General features: G+C 33.1%; 1 protein-coding gene across 16 annotated transcripts in view; it reads right to left on the reverse strand.

The window, feature by feature from the left end:
- Positions 1 to 23,384, reverse strand: part of LOC134385062 (sodium channel protein type 3 subunit alpha) — an 82,534-nt gene that overhangs the window by 21,167 nt on the left and 37,983 nt on the right. For all 16 annotated transcript variants that reach the window (XM_063107042.1, XM_063107026.1, XM_063106993.1 and 13 more), the window contains 6 exons: positions 19,864 to 20,037; positions 18,530 to 18,886; positions 16,298 to 16,768; positions 5,483 to 5,603; positions 4,060 to 4,214; positions 1,750 to 1,923 (listed from right to left, as the gene is read on the reverse strand). In XM_063107042.1, coding sequence (XP_062963112.1) covers positions 1,750 to 1,923; positions 4,060 to 4,214; positions 5,483 to 5,603; positions 16,298 to 16,768; positions 18,530 to 18,886; positions 19,864 to 20,037 — 1,452 coding nt within the window. The remainder of the gene's footprint in view (positions 1 to 1,749; positions 1,924 to 4,059; positions 4,215 to 5,482; positions 5,604 to 16,297; positions 16,769 to 18,529; positions 18,887 to 19,863; positions 20,038 to 23,384) is intronic.

The raw sequence follows: 23,384 nt of genomic DNA on the forward strand, positions 1-23,384 counted from the left end.
CTAAAGAGGAAGTAATTTTTTGACACCATTCTTTTGTCATTCACTTATTCATTTAAACATTATTCAATAGATACCTAAGTATCTAAATTATGTGTCTAAGATACAAACACAATGTAAGACCTCTAATCTTGAGAGATTTTACATCATAATCATATTTTCTATATGGGGGAAATACATAGAAATACTTAAAGTACAAGGTAGTATTTCATTTCTGTAAGTCAGAATTTACTGGAGAAATTCTACTACATTTTTAAGTGATCTTCATCCATGACAAAAATATTTTTGAATCAGAAAGGATTATTGAATTTTTCACTGTTCTGACATTTTAGGAAGAAGGTGAAAAATGCTCAATTCCAAAGCCAGTCTCTCTCTCTCTCTCTCACACACACACATGCCTAATATGACCAACACATTTATACTCCATCAGTTAGACAGTATACTATGGGGTAGAAGAGATGCTGAATTGAGAATTAGGAAATTTGGACACTAGTATCAGCTTTGTCAAAAGTATTTTTGAATTAAGTAGTCGTGCTATCTCAAGAAAAATACTTAAACTGAGGCTTCTGTTTCCTAATATCTAGAATAAAGGCTAGACATTCTTTAAGGGCCATTCCAACTGCAGAATATGAGAATATTAAACTTCCCTTTGTAGGTGGCTTTTCAGGACAATATTGAGATTGGTCTCTACTATTCATGAAAAGCTAGCCATGGAAGTAATTTCTGGTCTGTTAAAAGTGACTTGGTAGTATCAACTTAAAGGGTTAAACAAATTTTAGTTATAGAATTATGAGTATGTATGTGTGGTAGGGGGGTAGAATTTGTATAGACCCAGACTTGTCAAAAATGATAAAAAGAATGAATGCACACATACAGCAATCATTGATTTATATTGGCAGGTGTTAGAACTAAAAATAAAGTGCTTTATGATTGCTAGGAAACAGCTAGAGATAGTGCTTGAAGCACCTTGTTTTGCTGGGAAGCTGTGAAGCTTTTTGCAATGGAATATCACAGACTTCAAAGCACCAGATGACTGTCATTTTGCTCCAGTGCCTTTCCATGGTTTGGAATAAAAAAAATAGGCTATAAGTCAGATAGATTCCATAATTGGCAACATCCCTATGACTACTGACCCCAAAATAATCAGATTCAGAGCAGATCTACACCTAATTCTTTGCATGGTAAATATCTGATTAGCTACTGGGATATCAACTACTGATTTAAAAATGGAAATACATTTTATTGTCTCTGTGGGTATGTGGCTGAATGAATACAGTAAATGGGTTAATTTAGCATGATTTAGTCACATGTACTCTAGTAAAGAATTAAAGTGCAATTTTCACAATTCCTGGCCCCAGTCTGTCTTGATTTTGACTCCTGGAGATGTTTTCTTCATTGAACTGTTAATAAGGTAAGTGCTTAGATCTGTCAATTAAAAAATTGTTTAGCTATTCCTACCATGAAGTCCTTAACTCTGAGAAAAAGAAGAACTGTCTGCTTGTGGTATATAACAACTCTCTCTGTGTTTTCTCTTACCGCATCCACACGTTAGGACCTCCTCTATATTTTTTCTGTGAGACATTATTCAGTGCTGCATTTATTGTAGTTTTTTTTTTTTTTCTAAATAACTGATTAATTGTGTCAGCATTAGTGAAACTAGGTTCTTAAAGTCAAGGTTTTAATCATACTAATATAAGGAATAGTCAATTTGCCTCTTTAAAAAAATTTTTTTAAAACAATTCAGATACTTACATCGACAATCAAAAAATCTAGCCAGCACCAGGCATTAGTGAAATATGTTTGAAATCCATAAGCTACCCATTTGAGAAGCATCTCCAGAATGAATATATAAGTGAAGACTTTGTCAGCATATTCCAGCATGGTTTTGATAGTCTTCCGCTGTTCAATGTATATATCTTCAAAAGCCTGTGAATCAAGAATACTTTATTTTACTTCAATGGCTTGCCTCCCCTAAATACTTGAAAATAATTGCTTAGAATAATATTAAGGAAAAAGCAATAATTTGATAAATATTGGGCAATGTCACACAAACATTATTAGACAAAATCTAAAGGCTAAAATTAACTAGGAAAGGTTGGCAGGGAAATGTCAAAGTATTTATTGATTTACTATGTGTTTGCTTCCCTATTTCTTACCCAGAGTCTCTAGCTCAATTACTGTTACAAAGACATGCTTTTAGTGAAGCAATATGAACTCAGAAAATAACTAGAACTTCTGTTAATGAGAGAGAAAATTGGCCTATTCCAACATTACTTTCTATGATTCCCTGAATGACCTAACTTATTTTGAAAGAATAAGTTGATTACACATAAAGAAAACAAAATATTTTAGTCTACAAATGTTAATATGATTATTAGGGAAAACTGGATGGCATTTGATGGGGAAGGAAATATAGTTACAGAATGCCTCTGCAAATGATTCTTGATGAGGAAAACATCTGTCAGATAAACACGAGATGAGAAATTCCATGTGGCTGTTTCATGGTTCAGTTTTGTTGTGAACTGAATAGTTGCATAGTTAAACCCTAGGTGCCAAGCTCTGCAAGGCAGAGATATACCTCCTCTTATGATTTTTAAACTCAGTGTATGAGGAGACTTCAAAAAGTTTGTGGAAAAATGGAATTAAAAGATAAAAATAAAAAATATAAACTTTATTTCTTAACATAAACTCCATCAAGTTCAAGACACTTTTGTAATCAATGATATCAGCCATTTAATCCATCCCTAAAGAACTAAGTGTCCAAGGAATTTAACCATGTTAATGCAGTATTTTTTACATTAACTGAAGAAAAATGGGTACCCTTTAAATATTTTTTAAGATGAGGAAACAAAAAGAAGTCAATAGGAGCCAAATCAGGACTGTAAGTTGGATGCATAATAATTTCCCATGGAAACTCTTGCAAAATTGCCTGAGTTTGGTGAGAGGAATGAGCAGGAGCATTGCTGTGGTGAGGAAGGACTCGCTGGTGAAGCTTTCCTGGGTGTTTTTCTGGTAAAGCTTTGGCTAACTTTCTTTAAATACTCTCATAATAAACAGATGTTAACATTCTTTGGCTCTCCAGAAAGTCAACAAGCAAAATGCCATCAGCATCTCAAAAAACTGTTGCCATGGCCTTTGCTCTTGACCGGTCTGCTTTCTTGGTACCCATCGCTTCGAGTGTGATTTGTCTTCAGGATCATACTGGTAAAGCCAGGTTTCATCTCTGTAATTCTTTGAAGAAACGCTTCAGGATCTTGATCCCATTTGTTTAAATTTTCCACTGAAAGCTCCGCTCTTGTCTGCAGCTGATGTAGGCACAACAGTTTTGGCATCCATCAAGTGGAAAGTTTGCTCAACTGTAATTTTTCAGTCTGAATTGTGTAAGCTGAACCAACTGAAATATCTCTGGTGTTAGTTATTGTTTCTGCTATTGTCAGTCCTCTTTAATGAGAGCATGAGCAAGATTAATTTTTCCTCACGAATTGATGTGGATGGTTTGCTGCTATGGGCTTCATCTTCAAAATCGTTGCTTCCTCCCCCACTCTTTTTTTTTTTTTTTTTGGCATTTGGCTGGTATAGGGATCTGAACATTTGACCTTGGTGTTACAACACCATGTCCTAAACAACTGACCTAATTGGCCAGCCCCTCTTCCCTTGTTAAAATGAGTTATCCACTTGTAAACTGCTGATTTCTTTGAGACACTGTCCCCATGAACTTTTTGTAAAGCATGAATGATTTCACCATTCTTTCACCCAAGTTTCACCATCAATTTGATGTTTGTTCTGTTTCAATTTTAGCAGAATTCATGTTGCTCTGTTAGGGACTTTTTTCAGACCGTTGTCTTGTCCTTCTTAGTGCCTCAAGCTAGATTCTATTCAGACATGTTATAAAAAGTTAATATGAGTTTGTTTTGGTGCAAAACATTTTGAAATCCGTGTACAGCTTTTTCATAATACACATTTTCCATGAACTTTTTGAAGACCCCTCGTAAGCTTCTGGTACCTTTGGAGAATAAGCTATTTCACTAGAGCTTGATTCTGGCCAATATGCATTTCACTTACCAAAGCACCACTACTGAGAAGGATCATGAAGACGATGAAAGTCTCAAACCAGTTGTGCTCAACAATGCTATAGCAGGTTTTCCGAAGATTCCACCAGATCTTTCCTTTTCCTTCTTCTGTACTTACTTGACAGAATGGAAACTTTTTAATACATCCTAAAAGGCAACATTAAATATAATAAATTAGAAAAATATTTTTTCATATTAATTTTTTTTTTTTTTTTTTTTTGCTGGCCAATACAGGGATCAAACCCTGGACCTTGATGTTATAACATCATGCTCTAACCAACTGAGCTAACCAACCAGCACATATATTTTAATTTTAAATAGGAAAAAATAAACTTTCTTGCTCCCTTCCCACCCAGTGCCACTTTGTCATTTTATAGGGTAAGTGGCTACTTCATTCCCTTGTTATCTTCAGCATCCTTCCAGTATAATGAATCATTCTCAGACTTATATACTCAGCCAGCTACTTAGAATTCAAGGAACTACTTTACCCAGATTTGCTTGAATAAAAATGGTTTCATTCTTCAACACCACCAAGATGTCTTTACCTTAAGGCCATTGATAGAAATAGGGTCCAGGTACATCTCTCAGGTTAGGGCAAAATTACATGTTCAAGTTGTTTATTCATATTTTGATGCGATCCTGGATTTTTACTTCCTTCTTCTATGCACAGAAAATCCTACTCTCTTCTCAGGTACCAGCCACTGTCAGTTTTCCCAAGCTAATTTATTTTCAGCGTCAGTGCTTTCCTTAGTCACACCTATGACTCATCTTGTCAGTCAGTATCTCTTATTCCTTTGTCCTCCCCCTTAGCTTTCATATTATTTCTAACTTCCATCCACTTTTCTGCTCTAACTCTCCGAGCTACTACCTATCAGATCAAATCAATCACATTGAATCAATAAATCTGTATTGATTTGCATGCTGCAAGACACTGTGCTGGTCACTGTGAAAACAATTAATGCTCTCCCTGCCAAGGCTTTCCAACACAGCTAAATCCCAAAACAGCTCTGGCCACAGCACACATTAACCACACTTGAAACTGTAAGGGATGGGATGTAATTATTGCAGCATCTAGAAATCAAATCACACCATTGCCCATAACTTCCAAAGGGATTGCAACATCAATGACATGACATTGCAGAATGCCATTTATCTCATAGGGTCAGATTCCTCACATTATGGAGGATAAGAAAAAAAAAAAAGACATATAACATCATCTCGATTGTCTAGGCACAGTCACTGCTATAGTTTAATCTGGAAGCATAGATATATTAACTTTTTGGAAAAAAAGAGGAAAACAGAGATAAACATGTCTTTACCATTTCTTTCAAATATTTTCTTTAAATAAGTATATATATTCAGTCTCTGTAAGTAATGAGGGTATATTGCATTTAATTACATTAGTGAGTGTTTACCTTCAGTAAAACAAGCTTCTGGTTTAAGGTCTTCCTCAGGTTCAGTTTCAGCTTGTTCACCTTCTCGGGGTGGAGCAACATCAACTGTGCTTCCTTCAGATGAGCTGGTTGCATTTAATTTCTGGAAACAAAATCCCATTTTAAGGATTTTTTTTTTTTCTCCCCTTATATTTAACTAATTGGGAAATGCTCTGTCATAGTGTGAAAAAGTGGTAGTGGTAGCATTTGACTCTATTAATGTTACTGATAATTATGTACTAATAATTTAACATCATTAAAGTCCTACTATTCAAAATAATGTGACTACTGACCTCACTTAGACAAAAAGTTTAGACAGCATTCAATGTGAGTGATTTGCAAAGGATGGATTATACTGATTAACTTGCTTTATGATCTCCACTTGTCTATGAATGCCATATGAAAACAACCTAATATATTAATACTGAGGCCAAATTCAAAATAGTTTGAGCTGGCTGGTTAACTCAGTTGGTTAGAGCATGGTGTTATAACACCAAGATCAAGGGTTTGGATCCCTGTACTGGCCAGCCACCAAAAAAAAAAAAAAAAAAGTTTGATAAAAGTTTGGTATGATGACATCTACTCATGATTATATTAATTCAAATGCATCAAATTATAATTTCCACCTTATCAGATGGAAATTTTCAGAGGGCAAAGAACATTACCAATTGTTTCGAAGAACTGTCCATGTTTCTGTAATTTTAGAAAGGAAGAGCAGCCCATTAACATTAGTCACAGTCATTATATTTCAACTGTGAGCTATATTTTTCTCTGGCTTACATAATTTTCTTCTTATTTTACTAGCAGAAAAATGATGGATCTCTCTCTCTCTGTCTCTCTCTCTCTTTTGAACTGCATAAATGAATTTAATACTTGCCAAAGAATTCTAAATGAAATGGAAATTTCTTCAGAAATGGCATTGTCCAGAATCTGTATAGACTTTCATTAGGAGAGCATTCTGATTTCAACATGTGATCAGGCTCTGAATTTTTCCTTTAAAGAAATCATTGTGATATGCCACATGGCTAGAAGAGCCACTTTAATATTACAAGAATAAATATTCTGAGATCATGTGGGAAGACATTATGAATGCACAATGTTTATGAAAACTGGTGCGAAGACATGGCATACAGCACAACCTGAGAATGTAAAGCTTTTAGGATGAAAGAACAGTGCATGGACATGTTGATGGTTTCAAAGCTCTTATTAACTTTAGTAGCTAAGTGTTAGGGCCACTCTGCCCCAGTCTTCTTAAAGAGTTAATGTGTTATTAAGAAAAGGCCTGAATGACTCCCTAAACAAAGTCATATTGGGAGAAACATGGCTCAAAATTTCTAATTTATTGAAATCATAATGCAAATGTAGTTTAATATTTTATAATGTGAACTAATTGAAAAGTATTATCCAGATGATACTTTCTGTGGTGTTACTTTGAAGAAGCCATTAACCATGTCCAACTAAATATATTGTGAAAATTACTTTAAGTCAAAATATAATTTTATAATATAGTACTTCCTACTCTGGAACATGCTAAAGTGAGAAGCTAGGCCATCATTTTCAGTTGATGGTTCTTAGGGTCATTATAGTATAGTACAAGAATTTTTACCATTAAATTCCTTTACTATTTAAAGAAGTGGGAAAACCAAGACATATTTTCTTCTCCTTGGATTTTTCTGCTTCTCACAGCCAGCATATCTTTACTCTTTCAAGAAAGACCTGGGAAAGCTACTGCTGGGTAGAATTGTAGCAGCTTCTGGTATAACCAAGAAAATATTGGATAATTGTTTGGTATCAGTAACTAACTCTTCCTGTCCCATTTTACTGGTGGTTTATGGGTTGGATGCTATAGCTTTTGATGAGTGACAGCAATAATATTTACTGCAGAAATAACACCCATAAGAAACCAAATTATTTTGAAGTTAGTTATAGAACTTCTGTTTCTTCTTCCTCCTCTTGGCTAATCCAAACTCAGTAATTTCTTCTGAGCCTGGTCATGGTTCACCTCCTCCACAAAGCCTTTCTTTCTTGTATGATTTCTACATCCTAAATTTTATAGAATATTTAGTTCATTATATTTGTTTCCTTTGACCAAATATTTCCATATACATATTTATGTACATATACATATACACACACACATATACCAAGTATACACACACACATATATACAGTAAAAGATCCAGTATATTATCAAGTATAGAATAGACACTAAATAGTTGAGTTCATGAAGAGTGAATAAATGATCAAATACATTTTTATATTACTCATATAAAGAGAATTATAGTGTTTAAGTAATTTCTTCTCTCTACTTCGATATATGAGGGTGCTTTAAAATGTTCATGGAAAAATAGAATTAAAAGATAATACAAATTTTTCCATGAACTTTTTGAAGTACCCTGTATAACTCAATCATGGCCTTGACAGAAGTCTATCTAATTGTATTAGAAAATGCATTTTCTTATTGAGTAGAAATTATTTAGTTGATAATATTTTAATGATAAAAAGGTATATTTCCAAAATGTTTCTCTAAAATGTTGGCAGACGTTCACTGAGGAATTATGAGGGAAAAAAGTAATAAGTATATGTATATGGATACACACACATACACACATGCTTTCCATTTGATAACTTTAGAAGATATACTCACCTTTTACTTCTCATTTTACCACTGTTAATGTAATTGTGAGATGTTTAATTTTCCCATTATAGTTGTCTGCCATATAGTCTACAGGTGTCTTATATTTAAATACAAACACATTTAAAACAATCCTTCACAACACAAGTAATAAAAGTCACTAACCTGAATGACAGTTGAATCTATTGTTTACCAAGTATGGCCCTCTGGGCATATTTTGTTATTGGTTTTGTCTTTAGATTATCAACATTTGTGACTGTGTTTAACATGTTTGCATACAAATAATCTCAAAATTCTAGATAGCTGTGGGGGTTATGTATTTATACATCTTAAAGTGGAAAGGGAGAGTGTTCGGTTAGTTCCTCTATCTGCCTTAGCATTATGAGGCATAACTTGTGTTTTGAAAACAGACAAGAAAAAAGCCCTGCCCCATTCCGTGGTTTTCCAAGAAGTAGAGCCCATTTACATGGACAATAGCTTCACTGTTATTCAGGAGTTTTTTTTCTGATTATAAGTATAAGCTTTTTAAACTTGGGCTCTGGAAAACTCCTCAAGGAATGTTCAGGGCGGGACTTGTAGCCAAAGTGTTTGCAAGCCCCCATGACCTTTATGAACCAAAGCTTAGAAGATGGTAGGCTAGCGTTCATTTCACTAAAAAGTGTTTTATGGGAGTCACGTCTCCCAAGTCGGAAAATCAGGCTTAGTCATGTTTTAATCTTATTTGTTAGAAATGGTACTACATTGCTTTTCAATCTCACAGGCCACGTTTTTATGATAGGAAAGTACTAATGTAATATTTTATAACAGTATAGAAATTTTATATCAACTATATGAAAAGCTTAAAGTTGTGAGTTTACCTATATTTATAAATTAAAGCTTGAATTGCATTCTTATTAATACATCAACTTACCAATTATGATATACTCCCTGATATGTTTTAGTTACTGATACATAAAGAAGTTTACTGTTGTATTTTAAATCACTAATTTACACCCTGGAAATATTTAAGCATTTAAAATTCTATACACTGACAAAAGCTAAGTAATCTAAACATGTTCTAATTAAGTTGAGCACTTTGGCATTCATACTTTAGTAGAGGGTAGTTTGTGATACATCTTATAACGGCCATGCCAAAATGACTTCTAAATTTATTTAAAAGCATATAACTGATTTAAAAGCAAATGACTGATGATAAATACAAAGCATAACTTACTTTCTTTATATTGCCATACCTGTGGTACTACAATGATATATGTAAAAAAAGCAAAGAGAGCTGAAATGAAATTGACCATATTGAGGAACTCAATGACTATACTAAATAACTAAAATTAATACTTGTTCTGAAGTAGTTAGAAAAATATAATTGGGAATATAGGCATAAGAATAGAAAGCTTCCATATAAAACTACAATAGTACAAGTTCAAAGTTATTTTCTTGTACTATTTTCTCCCTACCCCTCTAATATTTTGTGGCACTTAGAGGTCAGATTCTTCCATCCCTTGTAGAAACTATAGAGTCTACAGAGGGATGATGGCTTATGCTCTACAAATGCACGCTGGAAAGCAGGTTTTAAGATGCAACATTCTCCAGGCCTAATTCAGCCACAGAAGACATGCCTGGCTGTAGCAGAAGCCCGGCGCAATGCTGTGGAAGCCGCACACTATTCCAAGAACCATGTTCTCAAAGACATGGTACCTGAATATGAAGTTTTCAAGAAGGTTAACTATAAATACCACTCAGAGGAATGGGTTATTTCAACATAAGAAATGACAGAATTAGTAGTCAAATGGCCATGATATCATTTACCCCCCTAATAACATGACCTTATATATATATATATATATATATATACACACACATATATAGAAATTTCCCCTTATGATGAATATTGCTCTTGATTTTTTTATCCAATTACATAATGAAATTTAACTTTCAGAGGTAGAAGAGAATGTTAGCAACTGGCCTACTTCCACTGAAATGCGCTCACATTTCGTTTATTTTCAGTCAGCTATCAATGTTTGACTCTCACAAACTGCTATATGATTCAAGAGCCAAAATAAAAGATTCAGCCATTACAGATTGCCTTTAAAATCTAGCCATTTCTCTCAGGAATTCTGAATTTTGTGTTGCTAGTAGAAGAGGAAAATCTTTTGGTCACAATACTATCAGGGCCTTAGTCTGATCTTTTGCATATGTATATCCAGATCTTGACATGACACTTCACCTGAAGAACAGGCATCCACACAGTGAGGCCATTTGGTGCTTGTCCAAGGCAGAAATAACAAGACTAAAATCAATAACTCTTTTTTTCTGACCACTTATCAAATGGTTAAAAATATACACCACCACCATCTGGTTTTGCCTCGACATTTGTTAAATGTGTAACACCCCTGGTGCTCCTCTTATTTCAAAACAGCCTTAATAAGAACACAATATGTGAAGCTGAAAATAATTATGTGGTAGCTAAGAGTTGGGTGAAAGGGCATCAAGAAGGCAAAAGAGGCCATTTATTTTGAGAAGAAGTATAAAATTTTCCATCTGAATTAGCCTTAATTGGGTTTTATTTTAGCAGAAATACACAAAAGCACCAAGACAGCTCTCAAAAGGTCAAGATGAGTCTAAAATGGCTATTCACACACCTATCTGTACCTCTTGAAGAGCTGCCTTGCTTTCATTTGGAAGACACTAGCAGCCAAACAGATAAATGGAAAGCTAGAGTCATTCTCCCATTGCTCTCCAGATTCTGAAAACAGAGCACAGTGCCTTTTTCAGAAGGTCATGTTCTCGGGACCTTAGTCAAACATCTACTTTCAAAGTTTCCATAAAGTCTTTGAAAAATAGGGAATCTTGTCATAAACATGGTATAAAAGATAATTTGCCAGTACCATTTAATTCAATTCTGCTTGTGAAGAAAAAATAAATCAGATTTTCTTTAGTGACTAATAATGTTTTACTCTTTGAACTAAAAAGTCAGTGCTAAGTAAAAATTGCATAAATCAACAGAGACTGTATTTTTTCCATTTTTTATTAATAATTTTATATCTGAATTTGTTGCATTCTACAACTAATTCTCAATCATCCCTAAGGAAGAAGAGAGAGTATGTGTAAAATAAACCTAGGGACAACCCCAGACTCTTACTAGATATTCTTTGTCACAGAAAGCCTTGAAAACTGCCAGTACTTATTAACTTCTCACTTTTGCTTCATAATTCCCCCCCCCAGAACCCACACTCTGGCCAAGATTCCTGTAAGCAATGATATCAACAGGAGGAAGTTGAGTTAAGAGAATAAGCTAAAGGCTTAGTTAATCCACAAACCTACGATAATCTTGGGTGATGCCCTTTACTCCCCATGAAACTATAATTAATAGTTAATAACCAAAAATAGTAAATTTTCTGTCTTTATTGCCTGCTCAGTTTTGGGTAGACCAGTTAGGGAGAAATTAATGTATACCAGGGAAATTTTGAACCCAAAGTGGATATACTAGACCAATTAATGATTAACATGCATTGAACTTTTCCTACCACCTATCATGATGCGTTCCTTTTAATTACTTTAAAATGATCATTATGGTTTTGCAAACACATGACTTAACTTTCCTAAACCACATGAAAATCCAAGATATGTGGTGCCGAAATGTATACAGACCATGGCCTTTTGTCTCCAAAAACTCATGATCACCCTTCTCTTTTTTTAGAGCCTGTCTCAAAAAACACAAAAGCAAACATTTCCATCTGGAGCACATGAATTGGGTAAGTTGAAAATTATATTCATGGATCTGAACAGAATGACCTGAAAATGGCAGTACAATCAGAAAAAATCCTGTGTGGCTCATTTTGGTAATACGATTTACTTATAAGGGCTGAATCAACAACAAAAAGTTGTGGTCTTATTTTAATGAAATAAAAGCAGAGAAATAAAAGAAAAAAAAATGCATGCTCTTTTAAGTCCTTGACTATATTGAACCCTAAACATTTCTATCATGTTTTAAAATAGATATTATAAATTCTACAGAGCATGCAATTATTGATTTTAAAAGTCTAAAAGACTAAAGTAGAAAACTCATTAGCAGAATTAAATGTGAGGTTGAGACTGCCCGTCTCGCCTGACCATGCTGTGATGTGCCACACGATTCAACAGAGAGCAGCTGGGCAAGTCTAGCACTTCCTTGCCGTGGCAGGAGAAGGAGCATAGCTGAGTAGCATGCAGGCCAGTCAAAATTCATTTAGAAAGTGATTGTACATGTACAACTTGCTTGGGTAACCTGGGTAAAAGTGGTGGCACGAGCATCTGGCTGGTTAAAAAACACCAGAGCTGCATTCTTGATGGCTCCAGCTTGAATTTACCCCTGTGAGAAGTAAGAATGGTAAGCAGCGAAGGTCACAATATGATATCACTAGATTGTGTTTGGAATTTAACTTCAAATATGATTGTTAAAAGCATTATTCTATATCCTTCACTTAGGAAGACAAACCAATAATCTTTTAAGAACTTACTTGTAAAAGTTCATAATTATATAAAAATCTCAAGAAATCATGATTATGTGAACTTTAAAAATATAAAAACAAATAAAATTGTACATTAAGAGCTGTCACAAGATTCGTTTAATTCCAAGTTTTTCCAAAAAAATCACTATTTGAAAATCTATGCCTTCAATTCTCTTACATTTTTTTATTCAAAGGCTTATATTTGTTTCCATACCAGCCTGTTTAAGTCAGTGCTATTCATATATACTCTTATGACACACACATACATATATAATATACTCATATACTATATAATATATAAAATAACAATTCATATTTTTATGTCTAAAATGTCTAGGGATCATTTCTCTCTAGCTGCACTAGTCAGGTATACTTTATTATGAAAATGAATGGAAGGAATAGAGTAGCTAGAGTTTTCAAACACCATCTAAATTAATCATTAATCTAGTGCCACCTCTTAACTCTTAAAGCAGAAATTTGGTACAATTTTTTTTAAAGTGAGAAATATGTAACTCTGGTGGGCTTAGCTTATGTGAGTACTCACTTTGTCAGCAACTAGAAAGGATATTCTATTCTCTCCTTAGCAGGGCTCAATGTTCTTTTGCTATTTGTGGTCAGAAAACTAAGAAGCATGAATCAAAATGTTGCTTTATGGATATGTTATTTTTAATCTGTGTGTATATGTGTGTGATAGCTACTAAAAAAGAATAACCCAGCTAATATAAGTTTACACCAGAAATATGACCAGTGTTCAATGTCAGCAGTTTTGGGAAATTTCAGATCAAAACAGCATTTTGCTAGAATTTATCTAAATCTGCTCTATAATGTTAGAATATGTTGATTTTTGCTTTTTTTTTTTTTTTTTAAATGTCTACTTTTTACCTTGTGTGTGAGCATATATGAGAATTGCCTTATTACTGTTTGGGTTCTCTTTGGGGAGGTACTAATTTGACAAAATTATCCACATAGAATTTATTGTTGAATTTAGTATTACTGTGCAAAATAATTAGAAATTTTATCCTAGCTTTATAAAAATATATAATTTTTATATTTACTTTGATGATTTTTCTCTCTAGTGTATCTGTGCATTTTAAACAATTTCATTACATTCTGTAATTGGATTCCATGTAGCTTGAAAGAGGATAGAATGGTTATTAGAAAAAAGTCGGAATTAGGAAGTTTTGTTCAGGTAATAAAATGTTTTCCAGGACTTGATAATGAGGGAGAGATTGTGTCTCATACCTAATTATTTCAAATTTCTGTTGTTCACCCTTAAAAAACGTGACAATGAGGTAATATTCTTCTAAGCAGTCGTTTGAAATATCTGTGGACATTACCAAGTTTTGGAAGTATTTTGGAAATCAACTGTTTGGTAGAAGGAAATTAAGATATTTACTTTCCATAGATCTGATGTGATAAAAACTATAGAATTAATCTATATCTGATTAATCTATCTCTTATTTTCACTTTCTATTTAATTCTTTGGTGAGCTCCTCTATTTTCAGGGAATTAGATAATTGTGAAACCTGCATTGTCAAATCTATTTTTAAACCCTGACCTCTCACCCAGGCTCTGGGTACCAACACTCTCTTAATTCAGCATATCCCAATTAAAGTCCTCGTCCCACATAAACCAAGTAACCTTTTATAAAAGGCCATTTCGGACAGTGGCATTACCAGTTTTCTAATTTCCCAGATTCTTCAGTAGGCTTGTTAAATTGCCAGTTAGTCTCCGTTCCCATTACTTATTCCCATTGACCAGAATTTCATTACCTCATTGCTACCAAATGATTATTACCACATTCCCCAAGATAATCTCCCTTACCTCACTCTAAACTGTTTTACTCTTTGATGCCAAATAAATGTTCCTAAAACATCACTTTTCTATTGCCTTTCCCTGCTTCAGAACATACAATTTCAAACTCTTTGACTTATTTCAAAACTTTACAGTCTGAAAATACCTTACACACCCAAACTTAGTTTCCACGATCTTCTCAGCCAGTATTTACTCATGCTGATTGTGTCACTGTCTCACCTTAATACTAAGCTCACTCTCAACTCCGGCTTTTTTTTAGTAGGTTTCAGGGTTTTTTTTTTTTTTTTGCTTTCTGTTGACCTATATCTCACCCAAACTTTGAGGCCTATTTCAACTTTATCTCTTGCATTTAGTAACTACTCTTGCTGTTCTCAGCACCTATAATCTTATATGTAGTTCGGCAAGCTTGAGCTTTTGAACAGGTCTTCAATGATTTTGTGGGTTAGTGTTAGTTACTCAAAAATGAAGAGACTTCCCTGAAGAGGAATTATGTTATAGAGCTCTCCTTCAATTGTTCCTTACACCTAGCATCCAGCTGGTATAAGGAGTGCCAAATTCACAAAAAGTGCTCAATCAATGCTTGCTAATTACTTGATGTTTCTTTTTGAATAAATCTATGTCGGGTGATGGAAAATAGAATTGAATTCTGTATACCAGAATGACCAACATTAATAAGAACTGAAAGCACTAAGCAGACTTCGAGTGGAATTCTGTGAACATTACCACCTCATTTAAAATGTATTTTTTTACCTTTTTCAAAATATTTTCAAATTTACTGTAATAATACTCCTCAGCAGCTCTGAATGCCTGAAAAGATCAGGAAGCTATGAGTTATAACATTGTCAGCTACTTATTATAAGATTTCAGATCAAATTCTGTTGATACACTTACTAAAAAAAGAAAGTTCCAAAATATGCTCACAAAATCAGACATCATTGGTCTGATTCCCATGGTGTCAATATTATACCCTCAAGCTGAAACATATCTTTTATAATTCCATCTGTGCTAGACTTACTTCCTACTGGTATATGAGAAGTCCATAAATAAATAATAATAACAATTTTTAATCCTGTTCTCCACAATACAGAATTGAAGAATTAATGCCATTAAGCTACTATCACAGAAGCTTATGAATACTAATCATGCAGTAGGAATAACTTTCTTGCTTCTTTTTTTCTTCTTTTAAATAACTAGTAATATGGTAATATGACAGTAAGAGTAGGTTTTCTGTCTACAGTTTAGCTGTAATCCTCAAGCAGAGCTTTTCTAAGTAGTTCTTAGTACTTTAAATTTAATGTGGAAGACTTTATAGATTTGACTATTATATTTCGACTAGGCAAAATATAGTCAGACCTACTTGCATTTTCCTTATATGTATAATACTTTCATACATAAAACGCTCTATCAGGGTATATAAAACTTTCAGAGGTGAACAAAAACTACACAAAACTTTCATATTAAAAAAATAGCAAAATCTAACATATAGAGTAAGGAGATGACACTTTCACAATGATCAGTAAAATACAATTCATTGATTTTTCTAAAGAGCATAATATAGTATAAAACAAAATTACTTAAATAACATTCCTTTTTTTGGAAGGCCATATTTTTAACTGGAATTTCAAACTATTAAGAAAATGAATATACTAATTGTTCAGAATGATGATTTCCTGTGGAAAGTTGGAATTTCTATATATAGATTTCTCAATAAAGAGCCTCTCATGATTTTCCAACATTACCATTTATATGACTTTCAATATTACTTTTTAATAATGCATATAAACACAATAAAAAACACTAAGTAACCACAGTGCATAGTTGTTACAGGAAATGTAACAAAAACTTTAAAAGCATTCTTACCTCTTTGCTTTCTTCTAGTTCTGACTCACTGCTGAATTCTTCAGTATTTAAGTTTTCAAAGTCAGACTCTCCAACAGCAATTGGCACTGTTACAGTAAGGCTGGGGTTGTTTATGAATGACATGTAATCATTTTCATCAATCACATATTTTTCGACACTGCTTCCGGTACCTACACCACTGGTGGTTCCATTCCCATCTTTAAGATAATTAAGCTCTTTGCTTATTTCAATTCCAGTATTATTGGACATGCAGCTGTCTATTTTGTTGCCTTCATGGATTTCTATAGCTTTTCGCTTTCTAAAAAAAGCTTTATGGAAACACTCCCGTATTTTATTTTTCACATAATCAATTCCCTTTTGCATCCTTCCTACTGCTATCTGGAGATTGTTCATTTCATTATCATCATCTGTAGCAGCAAGGTTGTCTGAGCTAAATGAACTCAACAGTAAGGCCAGAAAGAGGTTCAGAACCTAAAAGAAAAAAATTCTGTATTAATATTGAAGTATGTATAAAAATAACAGCCTAAACAGGGAACTCAGATCTTTGCTAAAATTATTTCAACAAATGCTTCTTGAATGCTTACCATATTTCAGATACTATTTAAAGGACCTGATATCTTCCACCTGCTCTAACAACATAATGGTAAAACAATCACCTTTTCTTTCCTGCTGAGAACAATAACAGGAAAGCAGAGCTTCTGATATTTAAATTGTGTCTATTCAGGCTTGACAAAATTCCATCCTTATAGTTTTTGCCAATGAGAAAAAAAGGGATATTTTCATTCTAATCATTTTACTTCATCTTACCGGTTTGTCTAGGGAATGTCTAGCTTCATGTGTGTAAATAATGAATTTATTTATTTATTTAATGGCCTGCTGATATGTATGAAAACAATATACTTGAAACACAAATTCCTTTGGTCCGATGGCCACAGACTGTTATAACAGCAGAAATTTCTAAATGCAAATTATATAAGGTTTAACATGTTTCCCATCAAATACACTTTGAAATTTATGCTTTCAAGTAACTCAACAGATGGAGAAAAATCTAAAATTATTCTAGGGTTTAGGCTAGACCCATATAATATAAATTACTTTTTTTTTTTTTTTTTTTTGTGGAGAAAACACGAGGAAATCTTAAATCTCAGAGTATCACTGGGATACACAGAAAAAATTACCCAATTAACTGACAAATTATGAGTAATGCAGGATTTCATTATTTCTGATATAAAAGGAAATTTATTAGTGGGGACATTTTTAGTAGGAAATATAGTTATTGAATTTCAGAATATGTTACATGTTAGGAAGAGACATACAGAGCAAAAATCCCAGTTGGTTTCCTTATTTCTACATCAGATTTTATTCAGAATCCAGAGCTTCCTAATTTAATACTCTGAAAAAAAAAAAATGCATGCTCACAGGTATCCTGCTACCATTCTTTCGAGCAATTTCATTTGAAATATGTCTCTCAAAGGAAGGCCCAATATGATGGCATAAAGAAATTCTTTGTCCATGCATAATTGAGGAATTAAAGCATTAAAATGCATAAATACAGAAACTGTGTTTTTACAGTAGTACTTTTAAGTCACAGCTAAAAGTACATCCTTTTAATCTGGATAGTGTTTTTACATATGAATAATTTAAACTGTAATAACTTAGTTTTTAGTAAAGCAAATTCAGGGAAGAAAATAGTTAAGTTACTTGGATAATTACAATACATAACTAAAACATAATGGTCTATTTCATTAAAATTTGTTTTCAAAATTTGGTAGTGTGCAACATGTGCCTCTAAGTAAGCAAACAATATGAACTATGAACATGTAAAGAGCAATTCCAATAGAGAATAGATAGTTGTATTTTTAGATTTAGTAAAGATTATTACCTTATGAAAATAATATTAGGATAAAATCAGTCATAATGATAAAAATGTATTTTCTTTGAAGAAGAAAAAAAGAAAAATGAATATTTATGCCCCCTAAGCTTTCATAGATACATCTCATTTAATCCTCACATCAACCATATGATTTTAGTTTTGTTATTATACTGTCATAGATGGGGAAGCTGAGCCTCAGAGAAATTAAGTGACTTGCTTGTGCTCAGAATGCTAGGAGGGGGATTTGAGTCTAGGCCATTTACTAGGAAACCACAGAGATATGTTTACCGTATCAGACCACCTTCCTAACTACTGTCTGATCTCATTCTTATTTATGAGCATTTGTAATACATACATACCACTAGGTTTCCAATCACCATGACCAACATGAAAACAATAAGGCACATGGTTTGGCCAGCGACCTCCATACAGTCCCACATGGTCTCTATCCACTCCCCACACAGCACGCGGAACACAATCAGGAAGGAGTGGAAGAAGTCATTCATGTGCCAGCGTGGAAGTTGACAGTCACTGGAGATCTTGCAGACACATTCTTTGTAGCTCTTACCAAAGAGCTGCATGCCGACCACAGCAAAAATGAAGACGATGATGGCCAACACCAAGGTGAGGTTACCCAGAGCCCCCACGGAATTGCCAATGATCTTTATTAGCATATTTAGTGTGGGCCAGGACTTTGCCAACTTGAAGACTCGGAGCTGTAATCAAGTGAAAAGATACTCTTAGTAGTAATCACAATATAATTTTGGAAGTTAAACATCATTTTATTAGTATGCCATATTGTAGACCCACAGGGATGTAAAAACTCAAAGCATACTAAACTAAATTAATTTCAAATCCAGAAAAAATAGTGTTAATAATATCGGAATTGTTAATTAGATCATAATATCATTTAAGTGCAAAAATAAAAAGGATAAAACATTTCAGAAGTAATAAAATATATTTGATTCATCAAAATATATACCCATGAAAACTAATATTTTGCCTAGGACATTTTTAATTTAGCAAACTAATGTCACCTTCAGACTTTATTTCAGAGAATAAAAAGAAATATTTAAAGTACGAGTATATATTTTTAACAGGCAATTATAAAATAAAAGTGAAATAAACTAATTTGATTAAAAACATATAGAAAGGCTTCTCTTCAATTTGAGAAAGTACACATTATGCTTAATATCCAATTACAATTTCACGTATTTTCAATAAAAACTTTTGCTGTTTGTAGATCAAAAAGTTTGTTATACAATCACTTAAAATGCTGGTAGCCCCAAATACTTGCCCATATTGCTTTAAAGTACAGCTTTAAAGTACATTAATATAAGTAGGGTTGATAAAAAGCTAAGATTTATTTGAGCCTAAGGTTTTCATTATTTGCATATCTTTACAGACTGTAAGGCCAAGAAAAATTTATGAATTTAAAACATAATTTTAGCAGGTACATGCATTTTTTAAATATGCATTACTTATCTAATCATTGTGAAGTATTTCAACCATTTTTATCATTCTTAGAAAACAGTTTATATTTAGCTTTAAAAAGAATATTTACATATTTTTCTTAGAATATCATGTTGATATAAATTTGAAATATCATTAAGAGTAAATACACATTGACTTAATTTCAAAATAAATGCTGTGCAAGTGAGAGAGAGGATATAAACATGGTCTTTGCAGATACCAGTCTGAATGATCGCAGCACAGACAATCCCTCCACATTTGACAGACCAAGCTCCATTAAACTGAGGCTGACAATAATTCCATCAAAGATATTCCAGCCCTCTTGGAAGTAATAATAGGGATCCATGGCAATGATCTTGAGAACCATTTCTGCTGTGAAGATCCCAGTGAAGACCTAAAGTAAAATAGAGATCAGTACTTCAAAAGTACTGAAAAACTTCAATGCTGTAAAAATTTATAAAGAAAAACAGTAAATAATCGTGAGTAAAAATACCTAAAATTTAAAGTGAGAGGGCTGGCTGTTTAGCTCTATTGGTTAGAGCAGGGTGTTATAATACCAAAGTCAAGGTTCAGATTCCCTTACTGTCCAGCCACCAAAAATAAATAATAAATAAATAAATAAGTAAAATTTAAAGGGAGAAAATGGGACAAATCAATTCAAGTTTAGCATTCTCTCCCCCCCCCTTTCCACTGGGGACTATTTTGTTAAGTGGATTTGTCTTATTTAGAGAATCTGCTGGATTTCCAGGAAAAACACTGATTTTAAAACATTTTATTGTCTGCATTTGAAATCTGATACTAAATAATAGCTACTAAATTATTGCCCTTTTTGGTATACTATGCTTCTACCGTAATCACAACCAAATTTGTTTTTGGGGCATTACTGCATCAGGAACAAATTCACATATTATTGGAAGTTATTAAAAAATTACTTTAAAGTTAGTAAAACACATATTTTGTTCTTGATTTTGTGGTTTTTTTTTTTTTTTTACAGGGACACCATCTTACTTCTATAATTTTATAAACATTTCTGAAACAAGAGTGGGTTTGCCACAAATGTTTTATGATAATTATCTCTGGATGCTTGTCTCAGAATTAAGGTTAATGCATTAATTGAGTAGGGAACTGCAGATTTAATTGAAACCAGCAGGAGAACATTCTCAGTATGCATATAACCATAATTAAGATTAATAAATTATTTGAGTGGCTACATAAATGTGTATTTGACAACAGAAAGAAAAACAACAAAACAAACTCAACATTTGTTTTTTAACTCAAAACCACAGGCTAAGAAACACAAAGACATGGAGAGTCATGAAATCACTCTTGCAAAAAATCTTTTAAAGAAATTCTTTTAATTTACTCTAGGTAAAAGCTGCATTTTATGACTGTAATGGTAAGCTTACCATTAATCAAGGTAAATCAGCCTTTATCTTGGAGAAATTCTGTCAAGATAGCAGTATTAAAATTATTTGGTTTCCTAAAACATTAATTAAAAGAAATCTTGATCTACTATTATAAATGTATAAATACAGCTAATGCCTCATTTTTCCAATCACAAAAAGCCTAAGGGAAATACCCATCACAGAAAAAACAGCTTAATGGCAGTTAGTCATTCATTCACTCAAGTAGAAATAAAATGCATTTTAAGCAAGCCTAGCACATGAAAATCCAGATATATGGAAATATATGGTGGAATGAACATTAAAAAATGATTTTCCCATTTTATAGAACAACTCATCATGGGATTTTTTTTTTTTTTTTAAATAGTGAGTTTCCTAGGTGAATGTAAAGTAAGTTCTAATTTACACAAATTTGATTTCTTATATAAAACTTTCAGAAGCAGCTATTATTTGAAATATGCACTCTATTGATAGAAACATATTAGCTAAAGTGAGTTAGAAACTATCCAGGTAAATGATCTACAAATATCTCTTCCTACAGAATATCATAAGGTGATATTTTCAGCTCTTCTAAAATGCCTAGATCTCCAGCATTTAAAAACCTATACCCTAAACTTCATCCAAAATATAATCCCACTTTAAAAATAACATTTTAATTACAATTTGATATTAAAAATCACAATTACATCTCTTTAAATGTTTTAAATTTTGGCCCAATTGGGATTGTTTTTGGTAGATTTTAGTGTAGGTTTGCCATGGTCAAGTTGGAAACGTTTGTTATGATGAAGAGGTGCCTAACCTACTATGACCGATGGGCTATTTTTGCTATAGAATCTGTAAGGTGGGTGCATGGATTTTATAATGGTTAAAAAAGAAAAAAAAAAACCCATAGTCTCTCATAAGAACAAAGAGCATCTTTGAGAAACTCAATAAAGATTTGAGACCTCTTCATACTCAAATTTGATCAATCCAATCAACAGGGAAGTGATGTAGTTTTTCTGTACTGCAGAAACAAGATACAAAAACACATTGACCTAAGTCAAGACTGAAAGTTCCATAACTCTTTTACATTGTTTTGTTATCAATTCAACCCAAACTTCAGTAAGGCAGTATGCAATCATTAGAGAGTAATAACCTGTAAGGCAGTATGTAATCATTAGAGAGTAATAAACTAGAAATTCTAAACTGTTTTAATGAGCAAATGATCAGCTCCCCACAAAATATACCATGCAACCATCTGTGGTGTATAACACAGTCCAAAGTCAGATAAATACCTGTGATATAAGGAATTCTCTCTCTCTCTCTCTCTCTGCATCTATATTAAATATATATTTTTTCATATGTATAAATATTTAAAATATCAAATAAGAGTATCAAATAAGGTTATATGAGAAATTACCCTGTAAACTATGCAGTGCTTTATTGATATAAGTTGCTTTTATTAATTATAATAAGGAGGTTTTAGCCAATAGAAACTATCAGTTTACATATTCTCCTATTCTTGTGGTTAGAAATAGATAAATCAAGTATGTTTCCTGTCATTTATGCTCCCTATCTTGATGAGCCTTGTTTCCCCAACATTAACCTGAACTTACTGATGGGTCTGTAACAAACAATCTATCAGGCATCAGTCTCCCATCCCTCTTCTCTACCTCATTATTTCAGTCACTGTCTGTAAAGTCATAAAATTCCAGAACTAGGGAGGGACATAAAAAGTCATCTAGTCTGACACACTCATTGTTTATTATGTGTGTTGAGGAAACAGACCCAAGGATCTAAGTGACTTTTTCAGGACTGCACAGTTATTTAGTATGAACTACTTGGACTAGGACCCAGATTTGGTGCTTTAGTCTGGTGTTTTTCCACTTAGTCATCCTGTAATGCAAAATTTCTTATCCTGTGCTTCCATACTCAATTGCTTCAACATTAGAAATCTATAAAACCACAATTTTCTGCTTCACTTTGGCAAATTTCCAAAATCTTCCTTTACCTGTTCAACTTCCCTAATTATCCAATATCCTGGGAAAAATACAAGAGCTAGAATTGAAATATTTTCCATTAATATTTCAAAGAAAAGTCCAAGAGGTTAACAGTGTATATAATTAGAGGAAGGAAACTGTTTATTGAGCACAAGCTAGACACCAGGCATAGTGCTAGGTGTTTTCACATTACCTCATTTGACCTTCACAACTTTGGGAGATGGGTATTATTCACCCATTTCAATAACAGAAAACAAAGACTCAGATTGTTTATCATACTTGTCCAGAAGTCATATTATTAATAAGCATTGGCAACTGAATTCGAAATGCAGTTCTGTCTGACTCCAAAGCCCAGGTTC

Source organism: Cynocephalus volans, chromosome 1, assembly GCF_027409185.1.
Source record: "Cynocephalus volans isolate mCynVol1 chromosome 1, mCynVol1.pri, whole genome shotgun sequence".
NCBI classification, from domain to species: Eukaryota; Metazoa; Chordata; class Mammalia; order Dermoptera; family Cynocephalidae; genus Cynocephalus; species Cynocephalus volans.